Raw genomic sequence first — 18589 nt, forward strand, 5'->3', positions numbered from 1 at the left:
CATTTGATGGCAGATCATCTACGATTTATGTAGAGGGAATTTTCTGTAACCACTACGGCTACCCACGATGACAAGGAATGCAAAAGAAACTCGGAATTGCTTCACTCATTTATGGTTAATTGCTACATAGATCTGTACACCATCTACTGATGTCATACGGTTTCACATACAGAACGACAATTCTGATATCAAAGGTCGTTCTGGAATCCTTGCTGGATTTTTTAGCTATGAAGGACATCACTTGTTTACAACAGTCTTGATGACATTTATTATAGATCGATGTGTTGGCACTTTGTCCCTGGGGTGATCTATTAATGGCAATTTTCCCATAACAAGTAACTGCAGGGGTGCGTCTCTTTAGCACAATTCCATTTTTGAAGGGAAATAATTTATTTACTTGGTTGCTGCCAGTAAATTGTATGTATAAAGCATATGGCTGCTAAAGCATGCAACTTTTTTCACATCTGAAATGGTTCCAGACATTTTAATGATATAGAATGGAAACCTTTAGCAGTTTCATGATGTGAAATGTTCCTATTGTAAATTAAATAGGGCCGTATGGGAATTGTTGCAGCACTGCACAATTGTGCCGATAAATGAGGCTAAAAATAATACCTGTCCCCTTTCCTAGAATAAGTTAGTACAAGTACAGCTATACAGAGTGCTGTCATTTATTCATGCACAGCTTTTACTTAACCCTTATGCAGTACAAGAAACCATATTATTATAAAGTACACTGTAGTCCATAAAACCAGAACGGTTAGAGGGGAACTGTCAGAAATAACATAAATTACTATAGCGTGGACTGTTTTTTAAGTAGTGTAATTGTTAACGAAGATATTTGAGTTAGAGGGACATCCCATCCATCGTATGCACTTTAATCTATTTAATAGCTGAGAGATCCTTTTAAATTTACACGGTGTCTCCTCAGCTATTTTCCATGCAGCAGGTATGTTCAGCTGCACACATATCCTGACTCATGATATACGTACATACTTACCACCAGTAAGCTCCAGCACTAGCTCGGCGGACATTGCGGGTGTTCTAATGAGATTTTAGATTGATTATGATGGGAGTATTTTCCTGTCCCTGATTGGCATCAAGCAAAAACCATCAGCTAACAGAGGAGGCTGGGAGCTGCAGCTTCTACCTAGGGTGAGTACATTTTATTTTAAACTTTTTCAATAATGCATAATAAAGTACTCAGAGAGTACTTTAAAATGTATTATTCTTTGGACTAGCAAACCAGGTCAATAAACTGTCCCTTTAAGAAGAAAAGTGTCAAAAGCAGCACAGCAATAGGTTTCCTATTCTGAAATGTTCCACAATTGTAGGCTGCACAACTAATCTAAAGGGAACTTCTATTTGTCTGTTATCTCCCTGCCACTCTACCTGTCTGGCAGTATTGTTCTATGTATTTATTATTATTATTATTATTATTATTATTATTCAAAATGCAGAAATGTCCATTAACAGAAACATCACTAATAACTTAGCATATATAAATACATGTACTATATGTATTATCTATTATATGAACATAAGGATTATGACTGAAAGTATAATCTAAAAAAGGTTAACAGGCTTATTATTTATATTGTAAATATTTATATTATTGACCAACATAAAAGTTTTATTGTCTAAAATAATCCAGGTCAGTTAATTTATATTGCATGAAGCTATATTGTAACTTGTGGGCTATTTATAAAACAATATACTGCCACATTATGATATATGTACAGTCACACGCCTAATTCATTAAACTCTATGGGTGATTACCCAAAAGACATTTGCAACAGTGAAAGTAATAATTTAGCTGAACTGTCCTTATTTCCCCTTCCTTCTGCTATCCCCCTATTAAGTCCATAAATTATTCAGTTTAATGAAAGAATCTACATCTGCAAACAGTTTTGGATCATTGCAACCCTGCATAATTGGTCTTAAAATCATCATTGCTCTAAATATCCGTATTGTAAGTATCTGGCTCATTTTCAGCATTCTTCTTCCAATTTAGTTAAACTAGGATTTAAAAGAAAAATTTTAATGGCACCAAGTCTAGCACTCAACATGTTAAATACTGGGAACATCATGGAGAGATTGTAGCAGAATTTATATGAACTTTAGGAGAATAAGTAGTATAGTGATGACTTACATTTCCTCTAGTGAAAGGACTTTAAATATTAAATTAAAAGTGACATGTATGTTTATAGATAAATCTTTTTTTTCAAGATGGTTAGTGCCTTCTAGCATCTATTCAAGATCATGCTCATTTTCTTCCTTTAAAGCAGATCTGAAGATTCAGAAACTTCTTATTTCCAGGTTGCAAAATCCTTAGCTTCCCATTCATAATTTTATTATTTGCATGTGTGTTTCTAGTAAACAAGGCCATTGTACACTAATAACTTTTCCAGTTCCAAAGGTACAATTTGTAAAAACCTTTTAAAAGTACTTCACTGAAGTATTTAAAGAGAGGTCAGCATCTTCCATTAAGCTGGGAGCCTTGTGTAAAATATAAACTGTAAATTTGGATTAAAACATTACCGCTTTGTGCGATGGGTTCTTCTTTTGTCTACTTCCCACCTTTCAAGCATTTTTTGTGCTCTGTGTGGCCTGCATGTTTCATTAATGGTTTCATCATTTGAACCATGCATTTGAAACTGGTCAATGCATCCCCTTAAAAAGTTATAAACACTTGATGATATGCTGCATTAGCAAATGAAAATAATCTTGTTAAAATCATTCCTGCCCACACCAGCACATTTTAGTACTTTCTTGAGTATGGCTGACCAAAATCCCTAGTTAAGACCTGCAAAACTCTATCTTTTCAGGGAATAATAATGCAGAATACATTTGTTTTACTTACACTCTCACTGCCCAACAGTAATCCAAGTGGCATTTCAAACCAGAAGATTGCAAGTTCTCTTATAATTGGGTGCCCTACAACACCTTGCCTGGGTCATGCACTTCTAGTGCTTTGCCCTCTTTCAGGTCAGTCTATTATGGAATTATGTGGTGCACTTCTACCCCATTCATGCCATCAATACAGAAAACATGTAGGTAGGTTTAACGGTTGGGATTTAAAAGAGAGGCATTAGGAGTGCTAGAGAGTGTTTCTTTGGGCATGAACTCTATTAACCTCTTAAGGACAATAGGGATTATTACTCATAGTGTATTGTGGGACAATGGCTATTTTAACATTTTTCGGTGTTGCTGTTTAGCTATGATTTTCCTCTTTCTCATTTCGTGCTCCCACACATATTATATATTGTTTTTTTCAGGACAAACAGGGCTTTCTTTAGATACCATTAATTTTATCATATCATCTAATTTACTATTAAAAAAATGATAAAATATGGGGGTTTTTTTGTTAAAAAATTACTTTCTCAATTTTTAAACAAAAAACTTTTACTCATCTGCAAAAACGAATGAAAAAACCTGCTAAATAGATTCTACTATTTGTCCTGAGTTTAGAAATAACCAATGTTTTTATGTTTTTTTTGCTTTTTTCTGCACGTTATAGGGCAATAAGTACAGGTAGCATTTTGCTATTTGAAAACCTTTTTTTCCAAATCTGGTAATTTGGGTATCTTTGAAGCCGGCCAATGCAATTTGCCCCATCAAATCATATATTTTTAAAAACTAGACACCCCAAAGTATTTGAAATGCTGGTATTTTAACCCTTTCCATGCACAAATTTTACCACCAGCCTTTGTGAAACTTTATGGTAGTACATTTTTTTTATTTTTTTCCACACATGTTGTACTTCAAGTATAGATTTATCGCTCCTGGTATATGTCCGTGTCAAACAACACCCCAATATGTGTTCAGTAACATCTGAGCACAGTGATACCCCCCATGCATGGGTTTGTAGGGTTATTTGGGAGGTAAAAGGCCGCCTTTGTGAGGTGTGTATTTTTATGCCATTTAGACATCTGATGTCTAAATATTTGTCCCATATTTGGGACATCTTGGAACCCGGCCAATTCAATTTACCCCATCCACTCATGCATTTTTTAAAACGAGACACCCTATGGGCATTTGTAATGCCAATATTTTAACTCTTTCCATGCTGGATTTTTTTTTTGGTGACAGTGGGGATTTTTACATGTTACCATATTATTTTTATTTTTTTAAAAAAAAATTGAACATTTTTTTTTTATTTTTTTATTTTTTTTTACTAATCACTCATTAGTGAGCTGGGCTCCATTGACCTTGCATGGTTGGATGCAGTACCTGCATTTAACCTGCAGGAGGAGCTCGAGAGTTCTCAAGAGGGTCTGGATAGACCCTCTATGAACTCATATCTATTGTTAATGCCATCCAGTGAATGACGCAACGTCATTCACAGGATGGCATTAATGGTTGCTCCTCGGAGCAATCACAAGGCTATCGGGGTAGTGGGGTAGTGTTACTGACATGCCTCGATATCGAGGCATGTCAGCAACACCGTTTATGCTTAGGAAGCGATTCCGATCGCTTCCTAAGCTGTTTTAGCCAGGTGATAATCATCATCAATCTTTGATGAGCGGTGCGGCGGCGGCCATTTTTCTTCTTGTGAGGCTTCTGTGGATGCTGCAAAGCGATGCAGCTATTTAACAGCAGCCCGTACATGTACGGGCATTGACATTATCTTGTTGCACGGCAACCCCGTACATGTACGTGGATTGTCGTTAAGGGGTTAAAGGTACTCTTCCACTCTGTTGACTTTCATACCTAAATGTAGCCTTTAAAACATCATTTGTTCTACTGCTGAAGGCTCAAACCTAGCAATAATTATTTTAGGACATAGGCTTTGTTCACGTCAAACCAAACGATATATAATTTTTTCCATGAGAAGTAGGGCTTTCTTTACATTTAGCTATTATTTCTCAACTTTATGAAGATGTTACGATTTAATAGGTTTCACTCCATATTCTGGGAATAAATAATTCTTTATCATTGTTTGTTTAAGTTTATGTCATTTTCCCTCTTTTTATGTGTCGACCCAATAAAAGGTATCAACTTCAGCTTAGACTCCATTTTCCCTTGGGCTAAAACAACAATATCCATTTTTTCTTTTCAGTTTAAGAGTGACCAACAATATCTGTTAAATAACCAAAATAATAAAATATTAAATTAGTTAAATCATTAAAGTGGCACTGCAATTATTGGTGGTTGGTGTGCTTTGCTTTGAAATATATAATAATGCAGAGCCCAGGCTGAGAAAGGCGATCTGGACAGTAATAGACTGTTACAGTCCCCTGCCCTCTCATGTAGCACATTCTACATCTTTTCAGGGGTTCTTGTTCTGTGAGTTCGGGGATTTTAAGCAGGAATTGGGCAGCACAAAGTATCATTACCTGATCTACTCTATAATGATAAGTATTGCTAACAGGAATGTAATAATAACCGCTGCAAGGTTAAATAGTATACATAGTTTTTTTTCTTGTTATCTTGAAATTTGTTTGCCTTTAATTTATAGATGCATAATATTTTATATTGTGCAAGAATTAAGATCAGCAGGGCTACACTATGTTTTTTTATGTTTATATTTTACAGTGAATGACCCCTTAGGTCATAGAATCTACATCTGATCAGTCTCATAAAAGTGCAGAATATAAAATAGTGAATGCTTTCATTAAGGGATTTGTACAGCCCTGAGAAGAATATGTTTCTATTGGGATTTATTGTTATTTATCAAAGCCCCAGCAGCCAAACAGTGGAAAAACTGTACTAAATGCATGAGACAATAAAGCAGTGCTAGCCTGGGCATGGGAGTCTTTCCTTTGATATATATATATCTGTTTTTTTGAGGCACAAGGCATGCAGACAGCTATCTTTGATAAACAGCCCCCAGTACCATAGAGCTGCAAAAGTGCTTAGAATAATCAAAATCTCTGCCAGGTCCGTTTAATACAAACTACAAACAAATGATTTACATTAACCGTACATGTTTAAGCACTAAGGTGCTACGGAGTCAAGTTACTACGTGAGCCTTAAATATTTACACCACAGCATGTTTCTCTCTTACCTCACTGACATCTCGAAAAGTAGGATTACAAAAATTGTTATCTTTTAATCACTCCTTGACACATTGCCCCATAATGTATTTCAAGAGGCAGCAACAATGTGGACATACTTACAAATATGTATATATGAACTGCCCAACATTTCAAGTGTCCAAAGTGGGTGACCTTTTGGGGGGGGTATTTGGGTAGAGGTTAGAGGTGTAACCAGGGGCAGGACCATCTACCTATGTTACCCATAGATCCATCTTGCACTGGATGGGAACTGTGATTAAAATATGCTGCAAAAACACAGACCTTGATAAATTTCCTGGCTGAGCGGGTGGTCGGGTTAGATCGTCTGATCCACCCATAATCCCCACTGCCAGCAAAAGTGGCACAATGTCTGAAAATCCAGACCTCTTAAAATGGTACACTTGGTAGGTATGCAGATGCATAATATATTTCATATATTGCTCTACAAGTTAGAGGAGTGAGTAATTTTGCTAAATAGAAACAAGACCATTTTGTCTCATGGAATTGAATGCGTTATATACTATCACTATTTGAAGGCTGGCAACAACGGCAAGCTCAGCCATGTGGCCCAGTGATGAAAGTGCTGTCTGTAACAGATTTGGTAGGCAACATGCTTAATGTGCACTGCCCAGTAATGTCCAACACAGGGTCACCAAGCATGTTCTGGTACATGTAAAGCTTCTAGAAGATGCACAGAAACAACTGTGAAAGTGGCATATAGACTTGTTGCCAGACACATAGTGGCTATACGTAGAATTTCATATACAACACATAACTAAAGAACAGAAACGTTTTTGGGAGTGACTGAAAATACTTAACTCACAACAGCACAGGGATCATTTGTCTCTGTGCCCACTTGCCAGCCCTTCCCTGTCTGTCACATATATATAGTAAGTGTTGCACTGGTGTCCAACATAATCACATCTTACAGCATGCTAGTCACATCTATTTTCTCATAAAATATTCATAGGTTTTGTAAAAATTATGTTTCTCTTTTCTCCATGTAAAATAATTTATCAAACCCTAATATCCAAAAAGCTCAAGAATAAAACAAAATCTTAAAGGAAGATGTGAAAACTAGTAGATTTTTTTGTAGCAAAATAATTGGATCTCATGGGACAAGAAACACGATATATTACATTGGTTAGTGTCTAATAATAATCTTTATTCTTCTGTCATCACTTAATTGTTTTTTTCCCATTATTTGTGTATTCAGAAAATTCCAATGGTTTAGGCCATAATAAAACAGCAATATCTATCACAGCAATTTGATTGTCTCCTCCCTGCATCTACGTACAAGAAACTGCTGAGTTTATTATGAACATTATGGCTTTGTCACATATCCTGTCATTTTGTAAATTCTTCTATATGTGGGTTCCCCGTGTGACTTGTTTTATTAACTACAAGGCATATTAAATAGAAGAACAGTTAGTTACATCCCATGGGCATCTACAATACCACTTCTACCCCTCTGTGATATCAGAATATCTTTTGTCAGCTATAACATCAAGTAGAATTTGTAAGAAAATGTTAGTCATGCAGAATGTATCCCTGTGAATATAGTGACTTAGTTTAAGTTTAAGTTTAAAGATATTATAAATTAGAAAGGGTGCTTTTATAAAAAAAAAAGCAAAACAAAGAATAAATATTTTTTGCTAGCAATCATCTTTACCAGGTTAAAACTGGAGGTATTCAGGGGATTTGGAATAGTCCACAAAATCACTATTTTTCTTTTTATCCGGCTATTAAGTTAACCAGTCTCCTGTTTGCCATATTGGTCATGAACCAACATCTTTTGTAAAATGCCATGTATGGTAATCTAAATAAATCCCGTTTAATAGAACATAAAATCATAATGTGCATTTAATTAAAATGAAATGTATTATTCTGAAATTTTTGTATATAATAGCAACTGATTTATACAATTATTTAGTTAACTTTTTTCTCAGACAGGCTAAGGAAATAAGAATTGCAAACTCTGGGTTTATTTCAAGCATTTACCAGTCCAAATCTAAAGAAAAATAATTTGCAATATGACAATAAAAAATTGAATAATTACACCTTGTTGAACACGTTTAAGAACTTGCAAAATGTCATTTCATTCATGTGCTTCAAATTCGTGTTGTTAAATTATTATTACAAGCTCATTACTGTCTGGAATGCAGTGGTTAATAAAACTAGAGCAGTATACTAAAATATCCTCTTCCTATATTTCCATTTCACGTTGTTCTTTTCTTTTTTCACTTGAGTTATAAGATAATATTTTCCTCTTTGTATCTGAAAGAGAGGCCCTTGGGCAATGCTTTTAACAGCACTCATTCCTATTAACCTATTTTGTTCTAATGATACCTTTGCTGACTCTTTCTTTTCAATTTCATTTTTTTTCTTTGCCCTTGTTCTTTTTCACCTGCCAGTTCAAACACATCATTTTTTCAACGTTTTGTTGCGTTGGTGTTAATATGTCAGATATATGTACCAAAAGGCTGCAATTTAATCCTAATGATTCTGGAGATGTTTACTGCTGTAGTACCAGGTAAACACAGCTAATATGCTTCATGTCTTCAAGGTTTGTGTGCATCTTATCCCAAATTATTGCAGTTTGTACCATTATCCCAGCATATATTAGATGTATAAGGCAACCATGGCATGCAGAACATTCTTTTACTCTTGTCCCTGTCACTTAGACAGGTCAGTCTGGTGATGATAAAACAGCGGATACCAAAACTTTAGTGCTGCACCGAGTGTAGAAAATAATTATATTTGTTTCTTTTGTGTAAGGTACACGTGCCTTCTTTACTGGTTGTAGCTAATCTGCAAGTCATTCACACAGATGAATATAAACCAAACATTTAGCTAGCTATAGAACCACTCAAGTTTGTTTTGGGGGAAAGCAAATTCCCTGTTTATTCAGTTCCTAACAGTCCATGGCAAGATGGACTAAGAAAAAGATGAGGTGCCAAATTAGGACCCACCTATTTGCACCATTAATGAATTTAAATCAGGGGACTTGGTATCCATAACACTTGAAATAATTGCAAAGGCTTGTGACAGGGCCCAACAATTGCCAAAGGGTCCTAAACTTAAGTAGTCTTGTAAATAATCCACTTGTCCTAAATTTTGTAGAGTTGTCCTAGGTGGAGTCCTTATTTAATGTGGATTATAAGTAGAAACAAAAAATATACAGAATGGATGCACAGCCCCAAAAAAGCATAATTAATGATGACCAATAAGTACACAAAAGCACACTGGGTTTAACTAGCTCCTATGGTCCAGGTAAATACCAAGGTAATACAGTGAGAGATAGAAAAACGTTTTTTAAACTTAAACATAGCTTTGATAATGTTGGTTATTATTGTTTTTTTCTATTGTGAATTTCTTATCAAATTTTAGATCAGCCCAATAAAACAAATAAGGATTCATTTGATGACAATCTATTTTCTCAATGCAATACCAAGCAGCTTTTAATCTTTCTTATGTTGTCAAGCCAAGAAATGGCAAATAGAGAAATCTCATGAAGTTTATACATGTCTGAGAATCTAAGACCCTTGTCTTTTAAACATTGTAGCTTAGAAGGAATTCTGTTTTTCACTTTTGTTTTTTGATTCCCAAACATGAGGAGAAAAGCAAAGGAAATAGTTTTAAATATTGTGAGGGGACACATGTTAAAATACATCTGAACTAATATAAAAGTTTAGGAAATACATAAGCCTTTAATATATTAATGCAGCCCAGCCAAAGATGTTTCAAGTCCTTTCCAACTTGAAAACAAATATTTAAAATCCAATACTTGGTTCCCAAAATGTTAAGCTACTGAGCAAATTTTGGATTTTTAAATAATTGATTTCTGTATTTGACCAATTGATATGGCTATACTTCAATAACTCCTTACATTGGGCTTGAGATAGGTGAAACGTTATTACTTGGGATTTTGATACATTTAATTTGTAATTCAAGTTAAATTGAATTCTTTACAAAATCTTTACAAAAAAGAGAGCAGAACGCCATCCATGTACAGGAAAATCTTATATGTTTAAACATATATTTCTATACCCTTAACAATAGATTTATTTCTGATTAGTTTGGCCAGTGGTTCAGTACTTAATCCATACAAAAGAGGAGCCAAAGGGCAACCTTGCCTTGTAACATTATTAGTATTAAAGAAGTTGGAATTCAAAAAGGGACCACAGACTTTACCTTTAAAAAAAACCAGTAAAGCCTCCAAGATCTGTAACAGAAAGCTCCAACTAAAACTCTGGCCAATTTTGTGATGCAATAAAATTGACATGTTCCCAGTTTTTACGAATATCCAGTACGTTTAGTTGCCACATTTAGCTTGTGTAAATGTCTTAGTGACAAGGCCCCTTAGTGTTGTCCATTTTTTTAATTGGGTGGGAAGCAGTTAGGTACATTATAGCAGTGATATAACATTCTTCTTTGGAGCTCACAGAAAGGCTATGTTGCCATATTTAATGCATCATGCCCTACATGGATCTCATGGACCCATTTGACATAATGAACCTTTGCATGCTCTGTAAATCATATCAGTTAGGTATTTTCTTGTCTATTTCTCTGGTCATTTATTGTGCTTTTAAGTATTACAATCATCTATTGAAAAGCTAAGGATTCCATATTTAATAAATAATATTGATTTAGCTGTCACATTACGGTGCAGCTCCATGTGAAGATAAAACATTAGAGAAATATTTCATTATGTGTCTTTTATTACACCAGCAGCATTAACAGAGGCATTGGTTAAGCTGCTATGAATAAATGATGAGATCCAGTGTGGCCACACTTTGTGGGGAACACAAGGCCAACTGTGGTTTTATTGAAATATGCTATGATGCTCAGCAATTCATAGAAGGCAAATTTCAATATAGTTATTTACACTTACATGAGTGTCTTGGGAGCTGCAGAAGAAATGCAATTTATAAGTTCTGCTTTTATCCAATGGGCATTTGTCAGTGGGACAGGAAAAACAATAATTATCAAATAAAAGCATGCAGAGAGAAGACACTGATGTTACCATCAAGGTTCATAACTGTGGAGCCCAAGAGCTTTCCTGAATGCGCTGACATATGTAGACTCTTTAATAGACAAAAAGTACACATCTGTGCCAAAGCACAAAAACAATAATGTTTTTCAATTATTGCTTGCTGATTAAAATCTTGTTATGTATATTCTATATTTGTTACTAATTTTTAAGTACAGTGTGATTTTTAAATGTTTATGGTTTAACTATGGAGCATGTTGCAAATTTAATTATGGAAGCAAATTTTTCATAAATCCGAAACCTTTAAAATGAATGTGATATACTAGCATGTATAAATAGTGTGTGTTTGGCTTGTAGTTGCCATAATAGAAATAATTAGTCATTAATGAAAAAAATATGTTATTCTCTGGTGGACAGTAAGCAATAAAGTAGACTACACAAGATAAATAATGTTACACTTGATGGTGACCCTTATGAAAAAAAAATGGAAAGGTAGCAGGTCACATTCATATCAGCTCTTCACTAATGGTAGTGATGACCCATGCTCACTGAGGTCAACACCCTTCAAGTCTTACTCCTGCATGGCTCTCTAAAAGGAAGTGGGTCATTGGTCAGTATGGATCCAAGTTAAAATGAGTGTGACATTTTTGGGAAACCTGTGCCCATACAGATATAGGCCTTAAAACGTACAGTAATGCCCAGCTCATACCTAGAGGACCACAGTCCTGTAAGAGTTGTAGGAGATGTTTTCCAAGTAACCAAACATTTAACATTGCACATCTTGAAAAACTCATTAGGTATCAAAATACCTTTTGTGTCTTTGTACCTACAGGTCTGTAACTGGACACTATAAGAGTGCATGGTTCTCATCCTCATTAAGTTCCTGGAACACTACCACATGTTTTCTATGGTGATTTTATAATCTACAACAACCTTATTTAATTTAATTATGATTAATTGGCATTAAACTGACAGTTTCCTACATAATTATTCATAAATATCTCAGTCTGGCACTTTTTTATATAGGCATTTTAGATAATAAGCAGATACTGTGTATAACTAATAGAATCTGATGTTTTGTACAGTACAGAGCCATGCTAAAAGAGTAGGTTTTGTGTTTAGAAATTAAACAAATCAAATGAAAGCCAGGTTACGTGTCGTGGCCTACTGTGAAATACACACTGTATGTTAAATACAATATTTAAGGATACATTTTTCACATACAAAAGTACCCTCTATTAATGAAATGACCCTGTGTCGATGTGGAAAGAACTTTTTTCCTATATTTCAACTGGACTGGATAACATTAACAATGTGATCCTTTTATGATGCTTAGAGGGCAGAAAATTGATAAGAATGTTGAAGATGAAAGAGGTTCCTTGTTCCAGCTTTATATTTTTTCTGAATGGTACCTCTGACTTTGTGTTGTGAGAAAAGAGCAAAGCTTTATTATATTATATTTTTTTCTGCAGTGCAAGCTCTTGTCTTTCAGAGATATTCATTTTGGTTTATTCAAATGTTTTGTGGGTTTGATCCCTTGTACAATATGCTTTGTACAAGTAATCCTGGCAAGGATTACAGAAACCACAGCCAAGGTACCAGTTAACTGGTTGATTTCCAGGTGAAACCTTGCTGTTCTTTTGGGTCTTGTCCAGTATAAAATGCAAGCAGAATTCACCTAGATGTAGCTCAGTCCAAAATGCCTGTTCTATGTACATACAGGGTGTAATGTACATATAATTTTAGCTTTAAAATATAATTGAGGAATTATTCTTCATTATAATTGATTTTAGAACACTGTATGTCATGAAGGAATCTAGAACTTGAAGCCAGAATTACGCACAACTTGCATTATATTGTATCCAACACAGATACAAACGAATTCAATTTTTGCATGCCTTGTTCTGTTATGAATGTATTCTTCGCACTGTAACTGCGTAATTGACACAACAGGTCTGCCTGTCCAATGCAATTTGCGTCCCCAGAGGAATTAAACCTTCCATTGTTTAATATATTTTCTAGTGGCTGGAGCAACCGCAAATTCCTCTGCTGGAGCAGCTATGAATTCTTTGACCTCTCTGGGCACGCTACAGGGATTGGCTGGGGCTACCGTGGGATTGAACAATATTAATGCACTAGCAGGTACCGTAAACAGTGAGTATTTAGTGCTGTGGTGGATGGCATTTTCCATTTGATTTGTGTGGCTGTACTGTATCTCCAAAGGCAGCGTTCCTGATGTTAGCTATTTCGTAGAGATGACACATAATAATTACAAAGCGTTCAAAGCCTCATCTAGATGTATTCATAGAGGCCCAGAAAAGCAACCAGTCACTGTTCATAATTATATGCACCTATAGCATTTATTTGATCTTAAGCCATCAGCCACCTTGTTTCACCCTGTAGGAAAGGTACACATCATTATTTAAATGATAAATTGATTGGTTATGTGGTCAATATTGATTGCTTGTGACCGCAGTCAGTCCAACATATGTGGTAAATTGGTAAAAAGAAAGAAAATCAATGTCAGAAGCTAAATAATTACAAGCTACAGGTAAATGTGACACAAATCCAATTAATACCAGGACAGTCGTTACAAACAAATGATAGAACTGGTGCTTTAAGAGAATACAATGCTTTCAAAACGTGTTAGGTTAGGGATTATTGGTATGGTATGCAAAAACATTGATATAGTTTTTTTTAATAATATCTCATTATTTTTACAAAAATAAGAAAAAAAGTCCTTACAATATATCTTAAAAACAATCTCACATACATACACATGCATATCTGCATTATGTAGCTGCATAGTTATGATTTGTATTTACATTTAACTGAACAGTTTATATAGAAATATAGATAGATGTTAAAGTTGAGAGTTACGAAGCCCATACAATCCAGAGGAAAGCACATTAATACATATTTGTGTTCAGTGTATATAGTTTCTTCCCGTGCAGTGTCAATACTGTTACATTGCATGATCTTTTTATGTTCCAAAAAAAGAGGATTGTACATTATATGCAAAATACTTTCTCACAAAAATATGCATGCACCAAAAAATGTGACCAGTTGTTCATTTTGTTTTTTTAGTTCTTTTCAGTTTTGACCGTTGAACTTACCATTTGCATGCAGTGCAGTCATCATTGGTGTAAATAATCAATATTTTTTAGAAAGCACTAATGAACAAGTGCAATTTCTTTTTTCTATTGTTGGGTTTTTTGTAAAGTTGCTCAAATGCTCTCAGGTATGGCAGCTTTGAATGGAGGACTTGGAGCGACAGGATTGACGAATGGAACTGCTGGTACAATGGATGCCCTTACGCAAGCATACTCAGGAATTCAGCAGTATGCCGCTGCAGCACTGCCAACATTATACAGTCAGAGTTTGCTACAACAGCAGAGTGCTGCCGGCAGTCAGAAAGAAGGTAAGGGTGAATAGGAAGTTCAGCATGTTCATCATGTGGGTAACTATGGCACAGACTAGTATAGGATTCATATATTAGAAGATCTATTTTGTTGTATTTCAGTAATATGATCATCTGAAAAATTATGGTGATATCACATATATGCAAAGCTCAAGAAAAGTAAAGATCTCAAGTTTGATCTGGCTTGAGGATCAGCTAGATAACCTTTGCTTTACAGTGGCAGACAAGGGAAATGTAGATTTCTATGTATATTTTAGTTTCTACTGCTGCTTATTACATAATTTCAATTAGGCAACAAATATCATATTCCTTTACAAATTTTGACATGCACCTATAAAAGAAGACTAACTATAGTGAAGTCAGGCTTCTCTTTTTTTTCTTCACAAGGCCCAGAAGGTGCAAACCTATTTATTTACCACCTCCCCCAAGAGTTTGGAGACCAGGACATTCTTCAGATGTTCATGCCTTTTGGAAATGTTATCTCTGCAAAAGTCTTCATTGACAAACAGACCAATCTGAGCAAGTGCTTTGGTAAGTAAACAAGTTACTAGCAAATGCCATTTTGATATCAATTCTTGAAATGAATTCTTGAGTAACCATCATGATGCTGGAATCTGTGCTCTTGCACACAACAGGACATCACAATAACATCAATGTATGTTACAAATGCACAAGTGCATCAAGTTCATCTCCATTGTTAATACAGAAGGCAAATACCCTGATCTGAGGTGATTGACAATTGTGCCTCAAAAAGAGGAAAAAGTCTCCATAATGTAAATCTGCTTCAGGTTGATTTCTTTCTTTAAATCTCGTATTGTCTAATAGGGAAATTGAGGTATATAAGGATAAGCAGGTTTATGTTATGGCCTACATTTATATTATATTACCAAAGGCTTTTTGGGGCAATGTTATAATTTCAAAAAAATTTACCACATTATCCCTTCACATTGTTCTATTTTTTATCAATCGCAACCCATTAAAATATTACTTTGCCTTACTAGTATCTTGCGCTAAGCACTGCTTTCCTTATTCTATTTCTGAATGAATATTCAAAGATAACATTTTACATAATGCCTTGCAAGTAGAATAAAACAGCAAAATCTTTGTTTGGAAAAAAACAAACCCATTAGGTTGTTTGTTCTTTTTCTAATAAAAAAAAGGTTACGAAATAATAATAAAGATTACTTTTTAAATTTGTATTTACATAGTATACAATGCATATATACATGCAGAAAAATGAAACCTAAGAACATACATAATAATGAGTAGTGCAGATTTTATCAACAGGCCAATTATAAGACATCACATAAAAGCCATTTAAATTCAGAAATTTGTTGAAACTTCATTGGCCATTCCATTTTTTGTGGTATGTGAGTACAGAAGTGCTCCAGCAGAGACATCCATCTTTAAGAGTTTTCATTTCCGTAATTCCAGAGAATAAATTTCCATTTGCTCAATGTTAGTTTTTACTTAATTTTAGACTGTTTAAAATGAAAGATGTGCACATACGATAGTTCAAAATAGCTCATGAATGCAGCCTGACAAGTAGATGTAGCATGTAAATGAAACTAATTAGTTTTTGTGTCAGACAAAGACGGTTAGTCTACTATCTTAGTGTCACTTAGAGAATAGATAATCGCCCTGTTTTATACTTAAGGCAGATGCACCACCTTTATCCCCATTTCTTCATTCAAATACATGCTTTCATTGTAAAATGCCTCTTTTTTGTAAGAATAAAGAGGAATTTTCAGAACTCCTGACTCAATGCATATTTTTCATGCTTGCATAACTGTTTTGTAAAAAAGGCCAAAAATACACACGAGAAATGCATTGGATTAATTTTCACCCCACTTTTAATGTATCATGAAAGAATGCAAAGGTTGTTTCCCAATAAAGGTTTTCAACCTTTAATATATAGATATTTTAAAGTTCACATAGCAACAGACTGATCCACATATGTACTGGCAAACGTATCATTTAAAACCTGCATTGCTATGTGTCTTGAGGCCTGACAAACTACAGGTTGCCGTCACAGATGGGTGACACAGGTTGCTAGAGTTTAATGCAGAATGGATGGTCAGACATAGCCAGGTTCAATACACTAAATGTATAGTCAGAGGTCAGTTCACGGCACAATTAGGCAGACAAGCCAGGTACATTAAAGAGTTAGGGAAATACAGGAACAGGATCACTAAGCGCGCCTACAGTATTATGTGAAAAGTACCCAGTCAAATTTAAGAACCCTCTCAAAAGCCAGAGGGGGACTAAGATTGTCCATACCACCCTAAGACTAGCATGGCCACCTTCTGGATACATGCAGTAGTTTTCTACGCTCTTATACCTGTAGTCAGTGACGAGCATATGAAAAGACAGGATCTGCCACGTGAGTAGAATAAAGGTATGTTAGAGACGTCATTTAGCATTTGCCTGGTTTGCCCAATGGTCAATCTAGGCCCTGCATTTCTCCTGATATTATTGAGTTTGGCACAGTTTGAGATTCAGCTAATTATATTTTAATTACCTCATAATTCAAATGTCAGGGAGATATTCCTGACCACGATGATCAAAGATATAACTAAAAGGATTTGCAGAGATCGCAATTCTGTATCTGATTGGAGGAAAATGATCAGAAATGTCTTTACCACAGGACAAAAGAGGCCAAAACACATTTGCCATTTCTTCAGTGATTATCTTTTAACGCCCTAACTGATGCATGTATTCATTTGTAAATAACACTTATAATACAATAGTAAAAGCTGTTTTGTGTGCATGAGAAAGCATATGAGTACAGTAAGTTGTATTCATGTCATTATTTATAAATAGAAACACCATGTAAGAGTAGGGAAAAATGAACTGGGATATTGGCACATAAGTGTACTAAAATATATGCACATACTGCATTTATAACTGTAACTTCAAAGTTTCTGCATCGGATGACCCGTAAAAAAAAGCTAATTTTTATAAGATCACATGGGAGTGATATTCCAACTGAATAAAATAAATGTATGTAGCCCAACAACAGAGGTTTTGCCTGTGAATCATTGGATTTAAAGATAGTCCTGATAATCAAGTTAAATGAAAACACGACATGATACCGTTATGACCATAGGAAAACATGTTCATTTCATAATAGTGAGAGACACAGCTTGTTGTATAGATTTTACTGTAATGTTCTCCGTTTTTTTTTCTTTGTTTCTAGGCTTTGTTAGCTACGACAATCCAGTATCTGCACAAGCTGCTATCCAGGCCATGAATGGTTTTCAGATTGGCATGAAACGCTTGAAAGTTCAACTGAAACGCTCCAAAAATGACAGCAAACCGTACTGATCTTAACCCCAGAAGCTTTTCTGCTCTAATTTTAGCTTTCTTAGGGTAAGTCCCATGAGCCAGCCTGTTCTCCACTGGGGGCTGAGGAGGAAAACATTGCCAACACTCATCAAGAGAGACATTTATTTTTACATTAAACGCTTCCATTCCCTCCAACCCTGGCCCCCTGCTCTTGCCATTACTCTGGCTATATTTTCTTACCCAGAATCCAGCAAGTTGTGTATATGTTTTGCTCCACTTTTCATTTATCTTTATATATTTTTTGTATGAAATGTTAAGATTTACAATAGCATCAAAACAATGTGCAATTAAACTCTGCAACCACTGGTGCCGTAGAACAAATTGGGTAAAAAAAAAGAGAGAAAAACACCAGAAGTAAGAAGGGTGATGTGTTGGCCTACCATGAAAATATTGCCAATATACGCACGTTTTTTTTGGTTTATAGAACACTCACGTCTAGGCAAAAATTGGAGTCTTTCCACTGCTTCATTTTCATTTAGGTTAGAATTTTGAGTTATGATGATGGCCAGAAAACTCTGGTCTGCATTTGTGGTGTTGTCAAAAATATCATGTGATATTATTGTAGGTTTATTTATGTTATTGTGTAATTTATTATTATGATTATTATTATTATTATTGAAAGGTTTTGTGTAAAAAAGTCAGAGATCTGTTTCTAAAACTACAGGGTTTAAAAATTACAAAATGAGTGAAAATACTTGATGTTTCTTGAGAGATAAATTTAATAATAAAGGAAGCCACAGGCCTGTAAATTTTATTTGTAAAAAAAAACAAAAACATTTCTATTTTTATACAAAAATTTGTACTGCC

General features: G+C 34.9%; 1 protein-coding gene across 8 annotated transcripts in view; it reads left to right on the forward strand.

Annotated features, from left to right (window-relative positions):
- Positions 1-17761, forward strand: part of LOC149298801 (CUGBP Elav-like family member 2) — a 230707-nt gene extending 212946 nt beyond the window's left edge. For 3 of the 8 annotated variants that reach the window (XM_089487183.1, XM_089487181.1, XM_089487185.1), the window contains 4 exons: positions 13036-13155; positions 14237-14434; positions 14822-14965; positions 17634-17761. In XM_089487183.1, the coding sequence (XP_089343309.1) occupies positions 13036-13155; positions 14237-14434; positions 14822-14965; positions 17634-17761 (590 nt within the window). Of the gene's footprint in view, positions 1-13035; positions 13168-14236; positions 14435-14821; positions 14966-17633 lie in introns of all 8 variants that reach the window. The other 5 variants (XM_089487184.1, XM_089487188.1, XM_089487189.1 and 2 more) reach the window with 3 other exon arrangements.
- The last annotated feature ends 828 nt before the right edge of the window (positions 17762-18589 follow it).

This window comes from Sceloporus occidentalis, unplaced genomic scaffold, assembly GCF_023333645.1.
Source record: "Sceloporus occidentalis isolate IW3139 unplaced genomic scaffold, rSceOcc1.0.p SCAF_31, whole genome shotgun sequence".
Taxonomy (NCBI): domain Eukaryota; kingdom Metazoa; phylum Chordata; class Lepidosauria; order Squamata; family Phrynosomatidae; genus Sceloporus; species Sceloporus occidentalis.